Here is an 18,694-nt window from a genome sequence, read left to right as displayed (position 1 = left end):
GTGTGCAAGTGTACACTGAGGTCCACCAACCTGCACATATTCGAGTTAGAGTCTGAATGACCATCCACTTGTGCTCGAAGGAGCTAGATGACGTCTCCAGGATAGTTAGAAAGATCTCCCTGAAGAACACCTGCAGTAAAAATGTCATACATTTAAAGTCTACTTGCAAAACAAAAATTTACATATAATGTACTCACCCCATTGTCATCCAAGATGTTCATGTCTTTCTTTCTTCAGTTGTAAAGAAATTATGTTTTTTGAGGAAAACATTTCAGCATTTTTCTCCATATAATGGACTGATATGGTGCCCCGAGTTTGAACTTCAAAAATGCAGTTTAAATGCAGCTTCAAACAATCCCAAATGCGGTTGTAAATGATCCCAGCCGAGGATGAAGGGTCTTATCTAGCGAAACGATTGGTTATTTCATTTAAAAAATACAATTTAAATACTTTTTAATCTCACACGCCTGTCTTGTCTTACTCAGCCTGAACTCTGTGTATTCTGACTCAAAACAGGGTATGTCGAAAAACTCCAATCGTGTTTTTTCCCTCAACTTCAAAAATCATTTCAAAATCATAAAATCATCAATCATCATCGCTGCAGAAGTACTGACCCAGTCTATGCAAAGTGAGCATGCAAAGAAGATCAAACACCCTTAACAAAAAAGGTAAAAAAGTGATATAGGGCGATTTTGAAGTTGAGGGAGAACATGAGATGGGAGTTTTTTGACATAACTGTCATGAACCTGCACAAAAACAGTCCAGGCAGAGTAAGATAAGACGAGCGTTTGGCATTAAAAAGTATATAAATTGTATTATTTTTATTAAAATAATCAATTGTTATGCTAGATAAGACCCTTCTTTCTTGGCTGGGATTGTTTACAACTGCATTTGGGATCATTTGAAGCCACATTTAAACTGCATTTTGGAAGTTCAAAATCGAGGCACCATAGCAGTCCATTGAGTCCATGGAGAAAATGCTGAAATGTTTTTCTCAAAAAACAATTTCTTTACGACTGAAGAAAGAAATACATGAAAATCTTGGATAATAAGGGGGTGAGTACATTATATGTGAATCTTTGTTTTGGACGTGGACTTCTCCTTTAAGCACAAGTTTTTAGATAAAAGGTTTTGAAGGTCATAAGAAACAAATTTAGTCAAGTGTGAACAAACAGCCTGACAGTGTATCTGAACATCTGATATTTTTTACCTCAATCTGCATCTTAAGGTGCACTTTGAAGTGGGAGAGCAGGGTAAGGAAGATGGCAAGAGACAGTTCAAATACTTCAGGCACAGAGGAGACCCCGTTTTTGGAGAGAGCCACACACAGGTACTGTTTGATGGCGTTCACAAACATCTCATGGGTTCGGAACACAGGTCCAGCACCCTGCAGCACCGACAGCAACAGCTGTAGCGAAACCACCTTAGAGCGCAATTCATGGGACCTGTAAAAATGACAGCAGTGAGGGTCAGGAAATCTGAATGTTAAGGATCTGCATGAAACTGAATACCTTTCCAAATAATGGCAAATTAGTTCTAAAATTGTTCTACAGGGAGTGTCCACTGTGGAAACACTCAGATCTCCTCCAGCAACATCTCAGTTTTTAAGATTACACTACTGACACAATTCTTTATTCACAGGTCTTTCACATAAAATAAGCTGAAATGTATTTTTTTTCTCTCATTCATCATCTAATATTTCATCTACTGTAAATAAACTTCCTCTTCAGTGTTCTTACTTTGGGTCGGGTGGTCCATCAGCCAGGGGCTTCATTGAAAGCTTGCAGAGGGAACGAAACACGAGGAAGGCATCTTTCTGAAGGATGTGCGAAAAGCGAGCAGCTGTATGACTGCCCTGAATACTTTCAGCATCCTGTTCAGAAAAGAAATAACATACCAGTCAGCCCACAATTAAAAGGTTTTATGGACAGCTGTTTTTATACACTTCTGTTTAAACATTTGGGATCTGTATGCTTTTTTAAAATGTTCTTGAAGACTCTTCTAATATGCAATTTGCTGTTCAAGAAATATTTCTTTTTAATAACAATGTTGAAGCCAGCTGTACTGAAAACAGTGATACTTTTTTCCAGTATTTTTGGATCAATAGAAAGTTCAAAAGAACAGCATTAAATGTCTTTACTGTCACTTTTGCTCAATTTAATCACTTTAATTGGCTGAATAAGCTCATTAAAAAAAAAAAAAAAAAAAAAAAAAAAAAAAAAAAAAAACTGACTCCATACTAGGCATGGGCAATATTGTCGCCTTAGAATTATAAGGTTCTATCTGTATTCTGAGCACTTTTGAGATATTGAGCTTTAAAGTTTTTGCATTCCACAGACTTCTGTAGATAGAACCATTTTTGTTTTCCAAAAAAATGCCCAAAATGTACACAGCTTATGTCACACAACTACTTAATTGCACTTTTTTTTTTAATTAATCATGATTAATTGTGATTAATCCCACCTAACATTAAAGTTTTTAAATATACTTTATTCATTGCAATCATTTCACATTCAATCTTCTAATTAATGTAGAAACAACATAAAGACAGTATATTTTTCACACATGTTCAGTATTGTTTTTTAGTCACTGATACCAATGTTACTGATGTCTCTAGGAAATTCTTTTTTTCCTAATATTTAACCATTGACTATAGACATTCAACATTACAGTATAACTGAGATCTATCAGTTTTAACGCTTATTAGATTTTAGAAAGTAACTTTTAATTTAAGTGAAGCTATTATTTACCTGTGCCATTCAGCAAGTAGGAAATATACAGAAACTGAACAAAGTTATCAAACATAAAATACTAAATTAAATATAGATGAATCCTTAAAGGGGTCATCGGATGCAAACTTCACTTTTTCATGTTTTTTGAACATTAATGTGTGTTGGCAGTGTATGTACAAATCTACCCTAATGATTATATTATAATGATTATTATATTATATTATAATTATAATGATAAAAATCCATGCAGTGGTTTTTAATTAATCTGTAAAAATAATATCCCCTTTTTCAAATCAAGCTGTTCTCAGATGTGGTGTCACACCGACAGAGGCCGCTCCCATGATAGTTGATTGACATGAGTGTTTTAGCAGAGTCTTATCCAGCAAAACAAATTGACAATTTCTATACTTTTTAACCTTAAACGTTTGTCTTGCTTATTTCTGTGTAAACAGTGTTTTTTTCTGGTTCAAAACAGTTAGGGTGTGTCAAAAATCTCCAACCGTTTTCTTCCCCAACTTCAAAATTGTCCTACATTGCTGCAGAAGTACCGACCCAGTGAACATGCAAAGAAGATCAAACGCCCTTTACAAAAAATGGTAAAACAGTGATGTAGGATGATTTTGACATTAAAGAAGAAAGCGAGATGGGAGTGTTTCGACATACCCTAACTGTATTGACCCGAATTACACAGACTACGCATGTGCATCGCAGAGACGAGACAAGACGAGCTTTTGAGGTTAAAAAAGTATATAAATTGTCAATTGGTTTAGAAAATTACAGATTGTTTCGCTAGATAAGACCCTTCTTCCTCGGGTGGGACTGATAAGGGCCATTTGAAGCTGCATTTAAACTCCATTTTGGCCAAACCATTGAAGTCCACTATATGGAGATAATTCCTGAAATGTTTTCCTCAAAAAACATAATTTCTTTATGACTGAAGAAAGAAAGAATGAACATCTTGGATGACAAAGGGGTGAGAAAATTATCTGTAAACTTTTGTTCTGGAAGTGAACTAATCCTTTAAAGTCTTGTCCTACACCAGAAAACTAAAGAAAGAAACACACCAGAATGTCTGTGGAGGACTCTGAGGCACGGTCGTCCACCATCCCGTTCATCTGCTGTGCGTCGACTCGAACAACAGGCGGCGGCACTTTGGTTTCTGAGTCAGAATGTTGATCTAAGCCTGTGGTAAAAACAGACGCAGGAGTGACTACCATGTCACAGCAAAAAGCAACAGTCAACTATTTCCAGTGTGACACACCTCCTTCCACAGAGCTATCTCCTAATCCACTGTCTGGCTCAGTCTCTTCCTGAACCTCAGTGCCTGCTTCTGTCTCAGGCTGCGGATGGGCCTCTTCTCCCTCAACACCTCCTGCCACTGATGAAGTTGTTTGGTCTGACTTCGGAATCTCTTCATCTTTAAAAACAGTCAAATTAAATAAAATAAAGTGCATCAAAACTGCTTTCTAAAACAAAACGGGAAATTCAAAGGAGCTTATAATTTGGAGTCATTTCACATATAGCCCAACACCAGTGATTCCCCGTACCTGGATGTTCCTTTGTGCTCTGTTTATCTGTGGCAAACTCTTCCTCTGATTTTGACTCTTCTGGCTGGCCATTGATGGAGGATGAGTCTTGTGGGGTGGAAGGAGTGGAAGGGACCCCAGGAGGGCTGAGAGAGGGGGATGGGGATCCGTTCTGTTCTGAAAGGGGTCGCCCAAGCCATGGTGATCCGGACCCCCGACCAGGAGTAGGGGAAGGGTTTTGGGCCACAGGTGAAGGGTTACTGGACACTGGAGAAGGATTGCGCAGTTGCAGACGTTGTCTCTCCTTCTCTGCTTCCTGAGCTTCCAGAGCCTGCAAGCGAGTCATGAGAAAGTCAAACTTAGTTTTTTATAATTTTCCTAAACCATAACGGCACCCACAGTTCCACTAGGGTGACGTGATCTCACATCTGAACAGAACTGTAACTAACCGCCTGGTTCTCCATACGGGTGAAGATGACATTGAGCATCTGTGTGAGAGTGGCCTTGGCTGTGGTCTGGTTGATCAGGTTGCGGCTGGCCAGGTAGATGTTGTAGCAGGTGCGGACAGTAAGAAGAATTGTTCCCTCGTGGATCTCTATGTGCGGTGATGTCACAGCAGTCAGCAGAGCCTGTAGAGCAACACAATGCATTAATCTTATAAAACCACAGATTATGCCCATTATTTTGAATACAGTGGGGTCCAAAAATATGAGACCATATTGGAAATCTGGGATAAAAAAAAAAGTGAATCTAAAAATCCTTAATCCTGGATCTAAATAAAGTTTTAGGATTTAAAAAAAAAAAAAAAAAAAAAAATATTCGACACAGTGGTGTCACGGTTTGGTATGTTTTTCAAAACAGCAAAAACAAAATTGGCAGAGAAATTTCCCTGATTTTTAGAATTTTTTAATTTATTAAAACTAACATCATAAAAGTATAATTTAAAAAATATTTTTAGACTTTATTTTTAGGACTTTTTGACTTTTGCCGTTTATCTAAAATGATTTTGGAAGCTTTTTTACCATTCATTTCTTATTATTTGGTTTCATCGTGTTTTCAGAGTTTTATATTTAAACTTTGTGTATGTTATGTATTATTTTATATTAGGCCTATAGCATGGTGTATTTGTACTTGTTTTGTTAATAAATTAAACATTCTATGTTTAATATATTTAAACATTTAAACATTTAATTGAGTGTCTTACTGTTTTGTTGTTGTTAATTAAATGAATTGATGTCGAAATAATTTGAAAGTAAAAGTAAAATACGCATAGGAATTTACAAGCTATTTAAAAGCGAATAAAAGTGAGGAAAAGTGGGAAAACTCTAACAAACTACTTTACCGTCACAATCCTACTGGAGGACATTATATTTCAAACACTTAAAGCTCTTTTATTTTCCAAATGTAATAGGATTATAGGCTTGCCACGATAGACGGTGTTGACGGTGTTACCGGTTTTAAGACGCAACACCGGTGACATCACTTTTCCACCGTGACACCGTCCCCACATTTTTTTTTTAAGTATTCGTTTTTTTATGAAATATTTATTTGAATTAAATGGAAAATATAATTCTAAATAATTTACTTAAGACGCGAGCATGCACTATAATTAAAAACTGAACATGGCTACATTGCGTCATATTTCATTTATCACGTGAGGAGAACGAGAGGAGTCGAATTTACAGAAAGAGAATGGCGTTGTGTTTTTTTTTCGTTATGTTAATAAAAGTTCTGTTTAATATCAGTGATTTTTTTTTTTTTTGTACTTTCGTTGTCGTCCATTCAAACAATTGACGCCGAATTGCCAATTCCCGCAAAACTGAAAGTGAAAGTATAATACGCACGCATTTATAAGCTATTTAAACGCAGAAAAAAAGAGGAAAAGAGGAAACCCCCACCCCCACGGTGATACCGGTATTACCGGTGTTGTCACATGTCGATTAACCGGTGGGGAAATTTCCTCATCGTCACAACCCTATAGGATTAGTCCAACAAATCATTCGGTTTGTAATATGTACCGAACCGAAAACCTCATACCAAACGGTTCAATACGTATGTGTGTATTGTTACACCCCTAATTTTGGTATAAAATAAAGATTCTACAATACTTCTAGGTCACCTTATTAAATGAGCAAATTTGTGAATCCGATCATGCAGACAGTCGCATGTTATTTTTCCCCTAAAGCTTAAGATGCTCTTTGGATCATCTCAACTCATGCTGGAGAACATGATCATTAGGTTCTACACAAGCAAGTCCAGGCATCTCGAGTGCTGCTGTCATAACAGTTACAAAGGGACAACCTAAATACTAAGATGTTTTCAAATTCAAATTAAACTTCTTCACCTAAATTGTAATTTTAAAGGATTAGTTCACTTCCAGAATAAAAATTGAGATAATTCAGTTACCCTCATGTCATCCAAGATGTTCATTTCTCTCTTTCTTCAGTCAAAAAGGTTTCTGACGAAAACATTCTTGAATTTTTCTCCATATAATGGACCTCAGTGGTGGCCAGTGGGTTAAAGGTCTAAATTGCAGTTTCAATGCAGATCCCAGAGGAATAAGGGTCTTACCTACCCAAACAAACAGTCATTTTCTAAAAAATGAAAATGTATATACTTTTTAACCATAAATTATTGTCTTGTACTAGCTTGACTTCACACATTATGTAGTCACATTGAAAAGGTCACACACGGTTAGTCAAAATTGACTGACATCATTGTTTTACCTTATTTGTAAAGGGCATTTGACTTTCTTTGCACGTTTGCTTTGTAAACTCTGGGTCCGTACATCCATCACACGTGACCTTTCCAACGTGACTACCTAATGTGTGAGGTCGAGGTAGTGGAAGACGAGCATTTGTGGTTAAAAAGTATATCATTTTTTATTTTTTTTTAGAAAATGGTCAATGGTTTCGCTAGGTAAGACCCTTATTCCTTGGCTGGAATTGTCGACCCCTTTGAAGCTGCACTGAAATTGCAATTTGGACCCTCAACCCATTGGTCCCCATTGAAGTCCACTTAATTTTGTTTCGACTGAAGACACACAGACAGACATGAATATCTTGGATGACATGGGGGTAAGCACATTTTTAAGAGATTTTTATTCTGGAATTAAACTAATCATTTAAGAAAAAGCATTTTAAACTCCACTAAAAAGACACAAGTGATTCCGACACATTGCTAAGCTTATAAAATAAAGGATTATAGTAGTAATGAGTAAATGATGACACTGATGAAAACAAGATCTTTAATGGACGGCCCTCTCAGATAATCATGTGGTCTTATGTACACATCTTGGTGATAACGCCAACACCCTTATGCAAACCATCTCTATGCACTGCTGCATTTTCTCTTCATTTACAAACAAGATTCACATAGCATGCTTATCAAAAATGATAAGAGTTAGGCTTAGATTTAAAAAAACTAACTTTGTAGATAAAAAACTGACTTTGTACTTTAATGCTCAGCTTGTGTTGCACATGGTGTACGGTAATCATTGTTCTCAACTTATATGATCGTTTAGGTGCCTGTTACCTAAATTTTCCCACAGTGTCTTGTGTGACTCAAGTGTGTTGACGTAGGTGCTCAATACAGAAGCAGCTTTGATTACTTTGGCATGAGCTCCATTGCAGTAACCAGACGAACTTACTTCAAGGTCAAACAGAGATGTATTATGAATGATCAAACTATGAATTGATACTAAACTGCAACTTTTCTTACTAAAAAATAATTACAATTATTACAACCAATAAAAATTCTTTAAATAAATTTAAAGTGAATATTGGGTCATTGGGTCAACTCAACCACAGGTCCACGGCTCAAATTTTTGATTTTGCTAATTTTGTTTTCTGAATAAAAATAGACATGTACAGTGATGAAAGCCAAAATATTAAATGTAAATTGTTCACTTTAGCAATCTTTGTTAAATTATGTGCCAATGGTGACCATTCAAAAATGGGTAAACAGCAAGTTTTACTCCAAATTTTAATGTCTGTAACTCAAGACATATTGAAGATATTTTAATGCCTTTTTCCTTTTGGCATCTTCATTTTTAAGGCCCTGCATGCTTTATTTCCAGAGATATTGGAATTTCAATATGGCTCCAGGTGGTAAATCGTTAAATTGTACACATTTTCAGTATTCAAAAACCAATTGTGGGTCAATTTGCAAAAATATGAGACTTCTTTTCTTTTAAAGAGAAATGTCTTAAGAACAAACAATGTTGAAACTAGAGATGTACTTTGTTTCTTTCAGTAAAGACAACTGCATTGAACATACCTGTCTGAGTGCCATAATTATTTTTATTCCAAAGTTATATAAAGTTATATAAAGTTATATAGCCTATAACTTAAGTATTAAAGATATCGCCATATGATTTTAGATTCTAGTTCTTAATAAACTTTTCTTTTGGAATCTTCATTTTAAAGGCCCTGTATTGTTCAGTCCTAGAGATATGGGCATCTCAATGAGGCTCCATTTTCAGCATTACTGATTCTTTAGACTTTGCTTTAAATACAATCAGTATCAGCTATATGTAAAGTGACCAACATTGGGTTTTCAAGCACTGAAAATGGATCATATATTCAACAATCTGAAAATGAAGCCTCATTGAGATGCCCATATCCTTGGGACTGAACAATTCAGGGCCTTGAAATTGAAGATTTTAAAAGAAAGGTTTATTTAGAACTAGAATCTAAAATCATATGCCGATATCTTTAATACTTTTTGAGTTATAGGCACGCAAACTTGAAAAAAGAATATTTATGGCACTCAGACAGGCATGTTTAAGGCAAGTTGTCTTGACAGGAGGAAACTAGATACATCTCTAGTTTCAACATTATTTCTTTTTCAGACATTCCTCTTTAAAAGAAACAAAGCATCATATTTTTGCAAATTGACCCACATTGGGGTTTTGACCATTGAAGATGTGTACAATTTAACAATTTACCCCTGGAGCCATACTGTAATTCTAATATCTCTGGAACCAAACCATGTAGGGCCTTAAAAATGAAGACGCCAAATGAAAAGTTTTTGAGACCCAATATCTAAAAGGACATTAAGATGTCTTCTTGATCTTCTTGAGTTTCAGGCATGCAAACTTTGGAGTAAAAAGTTGAAAAATGCCATTTTCCCATTTTTTAATGGTCACCATTGGCACATAATGTAACAAAGATTCCCAACTTCAACAGATTTTACTAAAAGAGCTACCAATCTCTTAGTAAAAATAACATTATGATGCTGCCATCTTTCTGAAGTCCCTTTTAACCCCCTGTAATTTGGCTCTGAATCTCAGGTGAAAGTTGTCATTTTGACCCCACCCTCCACAAAATAGTAGATTACTCAGTAAATTGTCCATGACATTTAATATTTTGACTTTCATCACTATACATGTTTATCTTTCTTCAGAAAAAAATATTAGCAAAATCAAAAATTTGAGCCGTGGAAGCTTCTAAAATTTGGCTGATTTGACACGGATATTGTTTAAAACAATTATTCATTTAATGTCTACATTTAATATATTGCACTGTTTTTGAAAGATATATAATTTATATAATGATCTTTTGTAACATTTTAATCTTTTGTGACATTATAAATGTCTTCATAAATCACTTTTAACTGATTTAAAGCATCATGTGCTAATACCCTTGATGAATAATACAATAGTGTATGTATGCAGCACATTGTATTCCATATATTTGCATTAAATCAGGCATTAAGCATGAATTTCAATATCAAAAAAATGATGAAAAAATGATCTGGTATGATAGAGAGTTGTTTTATACCTTAATGATCTGTAGCTGTACCCCCTCATCAGTCTGGGGTCCCTGAAAGCAGTTACAGATGGTCTCCACTAGCCGGTCAATCAGCCGTTTTCCTGGAGCACCGCTGTCAGGAGCATTCCCTGTGATGTGCCCATACGCAATGAGTTTCTGTGATGAATAAAAGAAAGGTCAGTGAGAAAATCTATGAGTGGAATGATTAAATAAATTAAAATATTACAACTTGTGAACTGCAACTCACATAACTGGAATGAACTACACCAGTTGTAATTTGTAAAAAGTAAGTAATGTAGCAAGTAATGAAATACAGCAGTCTGAAAAAAGCATGATGATACACTGCAGTAGAGTGAGGTGAATGAGAACTCTGTGTACCTGTAAGCAGTCGAGAGACGTGCTGACGATACGTGGAGACTTGGACTGACATGCCAGCTCGAAAGGCAGGACGTACTTGTCAGCCTCAATGTAATTGGCTCTGGGAGGAACAACCGTGCCGTCCCTAGCACATACAAGATTCACAGCACAGGTCAGTAAACGGAAATAACCATGCAGCACTAAAACATATTAGATTTACTGAATATTACACCATGTTAAACAACAAACATTTAGTTGTAGCATTACAGGAGGCTTTTGCTCAGCATGGACATGAGTGTGACAAGTATCTGAAATTATTACATAACCATGATGGTTCAGAATGAAGATAATTAAGCTCCAGAGAGCCTTTTCATAAAAATTTTGGATGCAAAATAGAGCCCTGCATTTTAGCCCAACCCTGAATGGCCCTGACTTTTTTACGCCTGGGCTTCGGGCCAATTTTCACATCATAGTTCAGATGTGGGCCGGGCTTCTGGCCTGTTTTAAGCTTCTCCTTATTTTTATATCTTAGACATCCATTATGGTGACGAAAAAATGTACACGAGACTTCAATTTCGCTTTTCACTTACCATGAATGTGTCAGAGGGGAAACAGTAAGAAGATTTTTGAATTATTTATTAATAAACTAGTGTTTTCTGAATCAGTGTCGCAAGGATGAAGTTGCCAATCCGACTCGCCATCTCCTCTTTAGAGAGAAATGAACCTTTAAAGATTATATAATGAAAAAGTTTTTGTTTTCAATTTGATTTATTTCATTAAGTAATCATTTAAAGCTTTCTGTAGATATATTTATCACGTCTGTGAGGTATGTATTCGCTGAGTTTCGGTTCATTTTTCTGAAGCGCTCCTGTTGAGATGACAGAAAGCACATCATGTTTGTTTTCTTTATTTTAAAAAAGCAAAAAGACGTTTTGTTGATATTGTGAGTGCACACAAATAATAGTAGACACTTTACAGTTCCGAATGACGTATTATTCTTCCCTATAGAAGTAAAAATGATGGAATATTTTAAATTGTTTCCACTGAAAAAAAATAAATAAATAATTGCAAGTGATCGCACTGGCGCCTCCATATCCTGCAAAGCGGCTTTAGCTTCCACTAAATTTAAATGTTTAAACTAACATTGTTTTATACTTGAACTGTTTTATATCTATAGATTTTATTTTATTTATTTATTTATTTATTTATTTTTAAGTCCTGATGATTTGAGAAGGCAAAATTGATCAAACAGACTATGATCAGTCTTCCGCTGATTTTTCGAAATTAACTTAAAAAGACGAAACCAAATATACTCACTTTGCCATTACATCCAAAACTGAACTATTTTAATAGCTGATAAGATGTTTTGGGAGAAGGGGGTAAAATGACGGACTCGGGTCGAGAATTCTGATAAGCTGTCTGACAAGGGCCGGGCTAGGGCATATATTTGAGTCCCATGCAGGGCTCTAATGCAAAATTCACTTTTACATGTAGTAGCGTGTGGACACTAGGGATGTCACAATACTCAATATCGAACCGTTCGGTACGACATCCACGGTTTAATACGCGCTTGTGAATTGCGGTTTTTCGGTTTTGCATTTCAATAATTTCCTTCTTTTTCCTATTTCTTTTATTTGTTTTAATTTGCTGTGTGTGCCCATGATTTCACGTGCTGAGATGAGGAAACGCTTCCCCGCTTGTATTTGAAAAAGCCACACATGCAGTGCATCTTCCATTCTAATGAAATGCAATGATAAACCTTCCTAAACCTGTTGTCCAACAAAAGAGAACATTATAACTTATTTTTACTTCACAGCATCAGTCGAGAGTTTGAAATAACTTCCTTTTTTGATCTGATGTGGCTTCTTATCATAGAATGAGACAGACAATATACTCTACACTGTATGTCCATTATGGCTTACAAATATCATTATGAAAATCATTATGAAAATACCCAAGGTACGTATCGAACCGTGGACTAACTGTATTGTTGCATCCCTAGTGGACACAACCATCCTACAAAGATAAAAATACATTCGTCTTTTTTTAAACCCTAAAAAAAACTAAACAGGCTCAATTATCAAGCCGTTTTGATTTTCTGAGCGGTATGATGTCATACTGCTCAAGCTCCGCCCACAACCGCTGATGGACTAGCACCCTTTAGCTGTCTGCTATTTTCTCCGTTCTTGAGCATCTGAAGACCCTAAACAATCATTACAACTTGTGGAAAATCTTGTGGGCATCTAATGTCCCCTTTAACATTACATCAATGTAGATCAGAGGAGACTTTTGCATGGATTGTGCATGTTGGTAAATGAGATGTAAACTTACTTCTGCTTTTCCAGTTCATGCTTGATTTCATCTAGAAAAAAAGAGAAAGAGAAAGAGACAAAAGTACACATCAGCTCAAAAGAAAACTACTAAAACAGTGTCTTGGTATTTACATTTCCATAGGGTATTACATTAGTCTGTCTGGACTCTAGGTTTTTCCGGTATTCAGATCATACATTCAGTAGGACATCAAAGTGAATCAGATGATGGGGTGTAAAATAACATCTACAGCACAGCAGCAGGAATATGTGCCCTAATACTGCCAAAGCAAAAAATGCACATACCATCCCTAATAAAACCACTGACGACTCAGCAAGATACAGAAATGATCCAGGACTGGTTGTGCTTTACATCTACAATTTCCATTAAAGGTAGTAATGAAGCTATTTGAAGGGAAATTGAGTCTATTTTCACATTACTGGTAGAAAATTATGTTCACCTTTATAGACGAAATGCTCAAAATAAACTTAAATTAAAGCAATAATTCACCCAAAAATGAACACTGTTGTAAACTCAACCTCATGCAACCTAAACCTGTACGATTTATATTCTTTTGTGGAACATAAAATGCAATGATTGCTCTTTTTTATACAATCACGATAAACAGGGATTGGCTTTCAAGCTTCAAAAAGGAGCATGAATGCGTATGACTTGCACTGCATAAAAGTTAGAAACACTGTATGCACGCCTGCGTGTATGTAAGCCACTGATTCCCAAAACTTTTTGCATTCTAAAACACACCCAGGACTGCAGACAAATAGTATACTTTAATCTCCGCACAAATAAACCTGTGGATTGTGAATAACAATGAAAACATCCCATCTCTTCTGTTCACAGAAGGTAATTTTATTTCTGACAGTGGCTGTCTTGAATCAGCTGTAGCTGCAGTGCGTAAATGGGATGAAAAGTCAAAATCTCTCTGTGAAGATTCCTTTAAATACACCACCATTACAAATCTTAACTTACTCACCAACATCACTAATCACCTAGTTGGTAGTTAAATGGCTAGTTAACTATCCCGGGCCTCTCCTAAATCTAATTTGTAAATAAATTGTTCTTTGTTCCGCATCTTTTCAATGAATCGGCAGATATGGTTCACAAGACAGGCCTGAATGATTCATTCATGAATCGGACAGATCTAGTTCTCGAATTCAACTCACTGATTCAGTGATCACAGAGGTTAACAGCTCACTGAAGGGGAAAATTATCAGTGCATAACGGTTTAGATTTCTCGCACAAAACTATTGTATCCATAAAAGAAAAAGGGAGAAAAACAAGAGAGTGAATAAGTCACTATTTTAATTTCTGGGAGAACTATTCCTTTAAAATAAACAAGGTTACTAATATGAGCAAACTGATCATTAACACAGTTTTTGTGCCTCTGATATATAGAACAATCAACAAATGGATCCTTATTCATTATCACACCGCCATCTGCTCTTAAGGAGGTACAGGAAACTGCTATTAGGCAACACCACATTTCATAAGATGCTCAACTTGTTTGAACTATGTTTGTAAAAACCTGTATCTGGGTACCTGTAAAACTCCAAAGTGTTACACGTATCCAGGCAGAACAATAAATGAACACTAACTGTTTGGTTAAACTCTGCCTAACCCATTGCCTGGCAGTGTATCCGGGTGGCCAGTGGACTATGTAAATAGGTCTGTATGCTAATCAGCCTCATTCACTCACATGACAGGGTAATGAGGGAGTGTCTGTTTGTATGACGTGTTTCTAAGAGCATTCAAACAAACCCACTAGGAAGTAGCAATACATTAACCGCCAAACAGCTGAACATTACAGACTTCCAGGATCAAACCTCAAACATTCCAAAAGACAACAAAATATTAGTTTACAGCAGAATACATGAAGAACTTTGGTTCAGGACGAAGCTGTTTTTTAGATTGACACTTAGAACAAAGGTTCGGAAAAGCTCACTAAGAAACAAGATCCTCCAGTCTCAACATGTGCTCATTAACTTTGTAAATAAGTAATGCAGCACAGGCGGGACGAGCCAAATGAGTCTAACCTGCATATCCAGCTAAAACATAAAAAAGGGGGATGGATACTCCAGGAAGTTATTGAATAAAAACAGAAATTCAAAGTGAGCAGCTATCACATGTCACAAGAAAAAAAAAAAAAAACATCAAAGAAACAGTTCTGTCATGATTTGCTCACCTCCATTTTTTGTCTACACAATGGAAGTCAATGGTGACCAAAACCACTTAGATCGAAAACATCGTTTTTGTTCCACAAAGAAACTACACGTTTAAAATTACACGAGTGAGTCAATTATAACAATTTTAATTTCTGGATCTACTATTTCTTTAACAACAGCAGAAAAAGTACATCAAATAGGCCCAATGCCACAGCCTCAACATGTCACTGTATAGCAAAAGATGCAGTGAGATTGAATGGTGACTGATGCTGAACACTGAAAATATATCTGAAAATGCTTTAAGCTAACTCTGTAAAAGGGAGTGTTTTAATTTCTGAGTGAACTATTCCTTTACAGATCAATTCTGTAAATCACTGAGTGATCTTTAATCAATAAACGAGCAGTAAATCACCAATCTGTCAAAGTCGATATAACAGCAACAATGTCTGTAGCTTGTTGGATAGCAGCTGATTCCAGCTAACACATGCTAACAGCTCGGGATAACCAAAACAAAAGGTGTTGGACACCCAGACATGCCATTTACTCAGCTGCCAACGTTTCATTATAATAATGTAGCATTATATCGCCCATAGGAAGCATGACAATTTCCATTTTAGATAAAATGAGACACAACGGAGTCCTGACACTGACGCGTGGTGGAATGACGATAGCTCGCTAAGCAGACTTTAACGTTAATTTATGATATGAGGGGGCAATGGAGGATCTCGGTGGTGTGTTTGAGGCCTGAGAGGTGATAAATAAAAGCAGCTCACCCAGCGCCACCTGACAGGCCTTGCGCAGCTGGCTGTGTTGGCTCCGCTTCACCTCCTTATCCGCGAGGATTTTCTCCAGCGCCCGAGACAGAAACATGCTCTTGGTGCTCAGGCTTTCTGTCTGCGTATGCCGTCGATGGGTTTCCAGCTCTTCCTGTTCTTTCATCTCTCGGTCGACGTGTTAAAGTAGTCCGTCAGGCCGTCATCGCTGGCCCGTTCCCTGCGGTTTGGCAGGGGTGTGAAGGGTGCAAGGAGCGGGCCGATGTTGTCGCTGGTTCAGTCGGGGCCAGTTGGACGCTGCTATCTCAGCACTGCGTCGCCATGTTGGCCGCACGTCACATCACGTGACCCGCAGGCGCTTACACTGATGTGTACATTCCGAGCACGAGCACGGTTGGGCTCTCGGAAGGAAATGAATGGGGCATGTGTTTATTGGGCAGTTCGGTTTCAGATAGTTGGTAAAGGGGTGTTCCAAAAAAAGGAGAACGCATTTTAGAACGCAAGTATTTAACCTTATATAATGTTTTTAAGTCAGCGTGAAAAAACTCTAAAAGTCTCTCAAAGCAAACGCTAATACATTAAAATTAATAATACTTGTTATACAAAAAGGGTAAATACACTAGACTCAAAGTTGTAGGTGTCTATAAGTAGTTAGTCATTTGAATTCATTACTTAATACACTGTCGTTTAAAAGTTTGGGATCAGTAAGATTTTCTTGAAGAAGTTCTCCTCATCAAGGCTGTGTTTATTTGATTAAATTTACAGAAAACAGTAATATTGTAAAATATTATTACAGTTTAAAATAATGATTTCTATTTTAATGTATTTTAAAATATAAAATATTACTGTAATGCTGAATTTTCATCAGCCATTACTCCAGTCTTCAGTGTCACATAATCCTTCAGAAATCATTTACTTTTATTATCAATGTGGGAAAAAAGTTTTTTTGGAACCTGTGATTCTTTTTTAGGATTTTTTGATGAATGAAAAGTTAAAAAGAACAGCATTTATTCAATATATATATATATTTTTAACAATATAAGTCGTTGCTATCACTTTTTTATCAATTAAACACACCCTTGGTGAATAAAAGTATTAAGTTCTTTAAAAAAAATAAAGAATTTACTTACCCCATACATTTGAACGGTAGTGTATATTGTTAGAAAATATTTTTAATTGAAATAAATCTTGTTCTTTTTCAACCTTTAATTCCTTAAAGTATCGCAGGTTCTAAAAAAATATTAAGCAGCACAATTGTTTCCTGCACTGATAATAAATCAGCATATTAGAATGATTTCTGAAAGATCATGTGACACTGAATAATGATGCTGAAAATTCAGCTTTGCATCACAGGAATAAATTCTGTTTTAAAATATATTCACACAGAAAATTTTACGTTGAAATAATATTCACATTACTGTTCTTTTCTGGATTTTTGATCAAATAAATGCAGCCTTGATGACCATAAGATTCTTCTTTAAAAAACATTAAAAACTGATTGAATGGCAACGTACATATTAATAGTTTTTAATTACGTAGTATGAATATATTTTAAAAAGATAAATTAAAACATGTTTACAAGTATGAATTACCTTACAATTATGGAATAAAATGATATTTAAAGTAAACATTTACTGCATTCTTTTAGCATCATGTATGCTCTGTCTTCAAGTTACAATGTGCTGGACAGAATAATTTTAAATCATATATACATATATGCGTCATCATGTGGCCTTCTTAAAAATGAAGGTACTTAATGGTTCTATGAAGAAACTTGAACATCCATGGACCCTTTCAAATACAGAAAAAGGTTCTTTATAGTCAAAAAAGGTTCTTTAAATTTTTTTAAATGTTTTGCAAAATGGTTCTTTTAGGAGCTGTTCACTCTTTGGGGAGCCAAAAATGGTTCTTCTATTGCATCACTACAAAAACACCCTTTTGGAACCTTTATTTTTAAAAGTGTGTGTTATTATGGGTATATTTACCATAACAAGCAGATATGAATAGCACAAATTGGTTGGTATATTTTATTTTACAGTGTTAGTGTACTAAACCATTTTTTTTCTTTCTCATTTTTATCCAGTCTTAGTTCGTAATAATGATTTACTAATAATGATAATGATTTTAAATCACAGATATTCATTCACAAAACATGGCTATTTTAACTTGTGCAAAAGCTGATATTAAAAATGAGAAAATTCAAACATCTTCTCATGTTCGCAACTTATGCTGTTACATCCTTTAGCCACAAGGTGGCCTCCTGACACCAGTTCAGGCATTCGGTTTTACTGTCCTACAAATCTCAGCACTATGGCTTAATTTGACATATAATGTTCATTTTATGATAAGGCTAAAGTAAAAGTCACATAAAGTTTGCAGTTTTACATTTTTAAATAGCGTTTAAAGGAGAAGTCCACTTCCAAAACAAAGATTCACATATAATGTACTCACCCCCTTGTCATCCAAGATGTTCATGTCTTTCTTTCTTCAGTTGTAAAGAAATTATGTTTTTTGAGGAAAACATTTCTGCATTTTTATGGAGAAAAATGCTGAAATGTTTTCCTTAAAAATTTCTTTACGACTGAAGAAAGAAAGACATTACCATCTTGGATGATGAGGGGGTGAGTAAATTATTTGTAAATTGTTGTTCTGAAAGTGGACTTCTCCTTTAATGTCAAGGTATATTTTTTTTAAACCACTGCTTGGATTAATGATGTTTTAACATGAGGCTAAATAGATGTTCTTTTGAACAACAGTTCTTGGTCAATTCACCCACAAATACAGTACGCTTAATTCCAATAATTTAGCAAAGGTGGCTGTTGCATAAGACATTCAGTGCCCTTGAACTGGATATAAACCCATCCTACTTCATTCCTCTCATGTTATTTTAAAGCAGTTCACGTGGGGCCTTAAGACATAAACCGGCTTTGTATGCATTACAAAAAGTTCTATACCAATACACTTGACTGATCAAACTTGCTGATCCTCCAGCATATACATTTCAAACTGACACACATTGGTTTATCAGATAAAATGAATTCT

The 18,694-nt window shown here is 35.7% G+C and overlaps 1 protein-coding gene across 1 annotated transcript in view; it reads right to left on the bottom strand.

Annotated features, from left to right (window-relative positions):
• The window catches only part of arfgef2 (ADP-ribosylation factor guanine nucleotide-exchange factor 2 (brefeldin A-inhibited)), a 40,424-nt gene extending 24,407 nt beyond the window's left edge, over positions 1-16,017 (bottom strand). Inside the window, exons 1-11 of the mRNA XM_051096210.1 lie at positions 15,653-16,017; positions 12,721-12,751; positions 10,411-10,534; positions 10,042-10,188; positions 4,708-4,887; positions 4,280-4,589; positions 3,994-4,149; positions 3,797-3,915; positions 1,740-1,873; positions 1,211-1,445; positions 31-130 (exon numbers count right to left, since the gene is read on the bottom strand). Of these exons, the coding sequence (XP_050952167.1) occupies positions 31-130; positions 1,211-1,445; positions 1,740-1,873; positions 3,797-3,915; positions 3,994-4,149; positions 4,280-4,589; positions 4,708-4,887; positions 10,042-10,188; positions 10,411-10,534; positions 12,721-12,751; positions 15,653-15,818 (1,702 nt within the window). The 5' untranslated portion in view covers positions 15,819-16,017. The remainder of the gene's footprint in view (positions 1-30; positions 131-1,210; positions 1,446-1,739; positions 1,874-3,796; positions 3,916-3,993; positions 4,150-4,279; positions 4,590-4,707; positions 4,888-10,041; positions 10,189-10,410; positions 10,535-12,720; positions 12,752-15,652) is intronic.
• Between the last annotated feature and the right edge of the window lie 2,677 nt (positions 16,018-18,694).

This window comes from Labeo rohita, chromosome 23, assembly GCF_022985175.1.
Source record: "Labeo rohita strain BAU-BD-2019 chromosome 23, IGBB_LRoh.1.0, whole genome shotgun sequence".
Classification (NCBI taxonomy): domain Eukaryota; kingdom Metazoa; phylum Chordata; class Actinopteri; order Cypriniformes; family Cyprinidae; genus Labeo; species Labeo rohita.
This window is presented reverse-complemented; position numbering and strand designations above follow the sequence as displayed.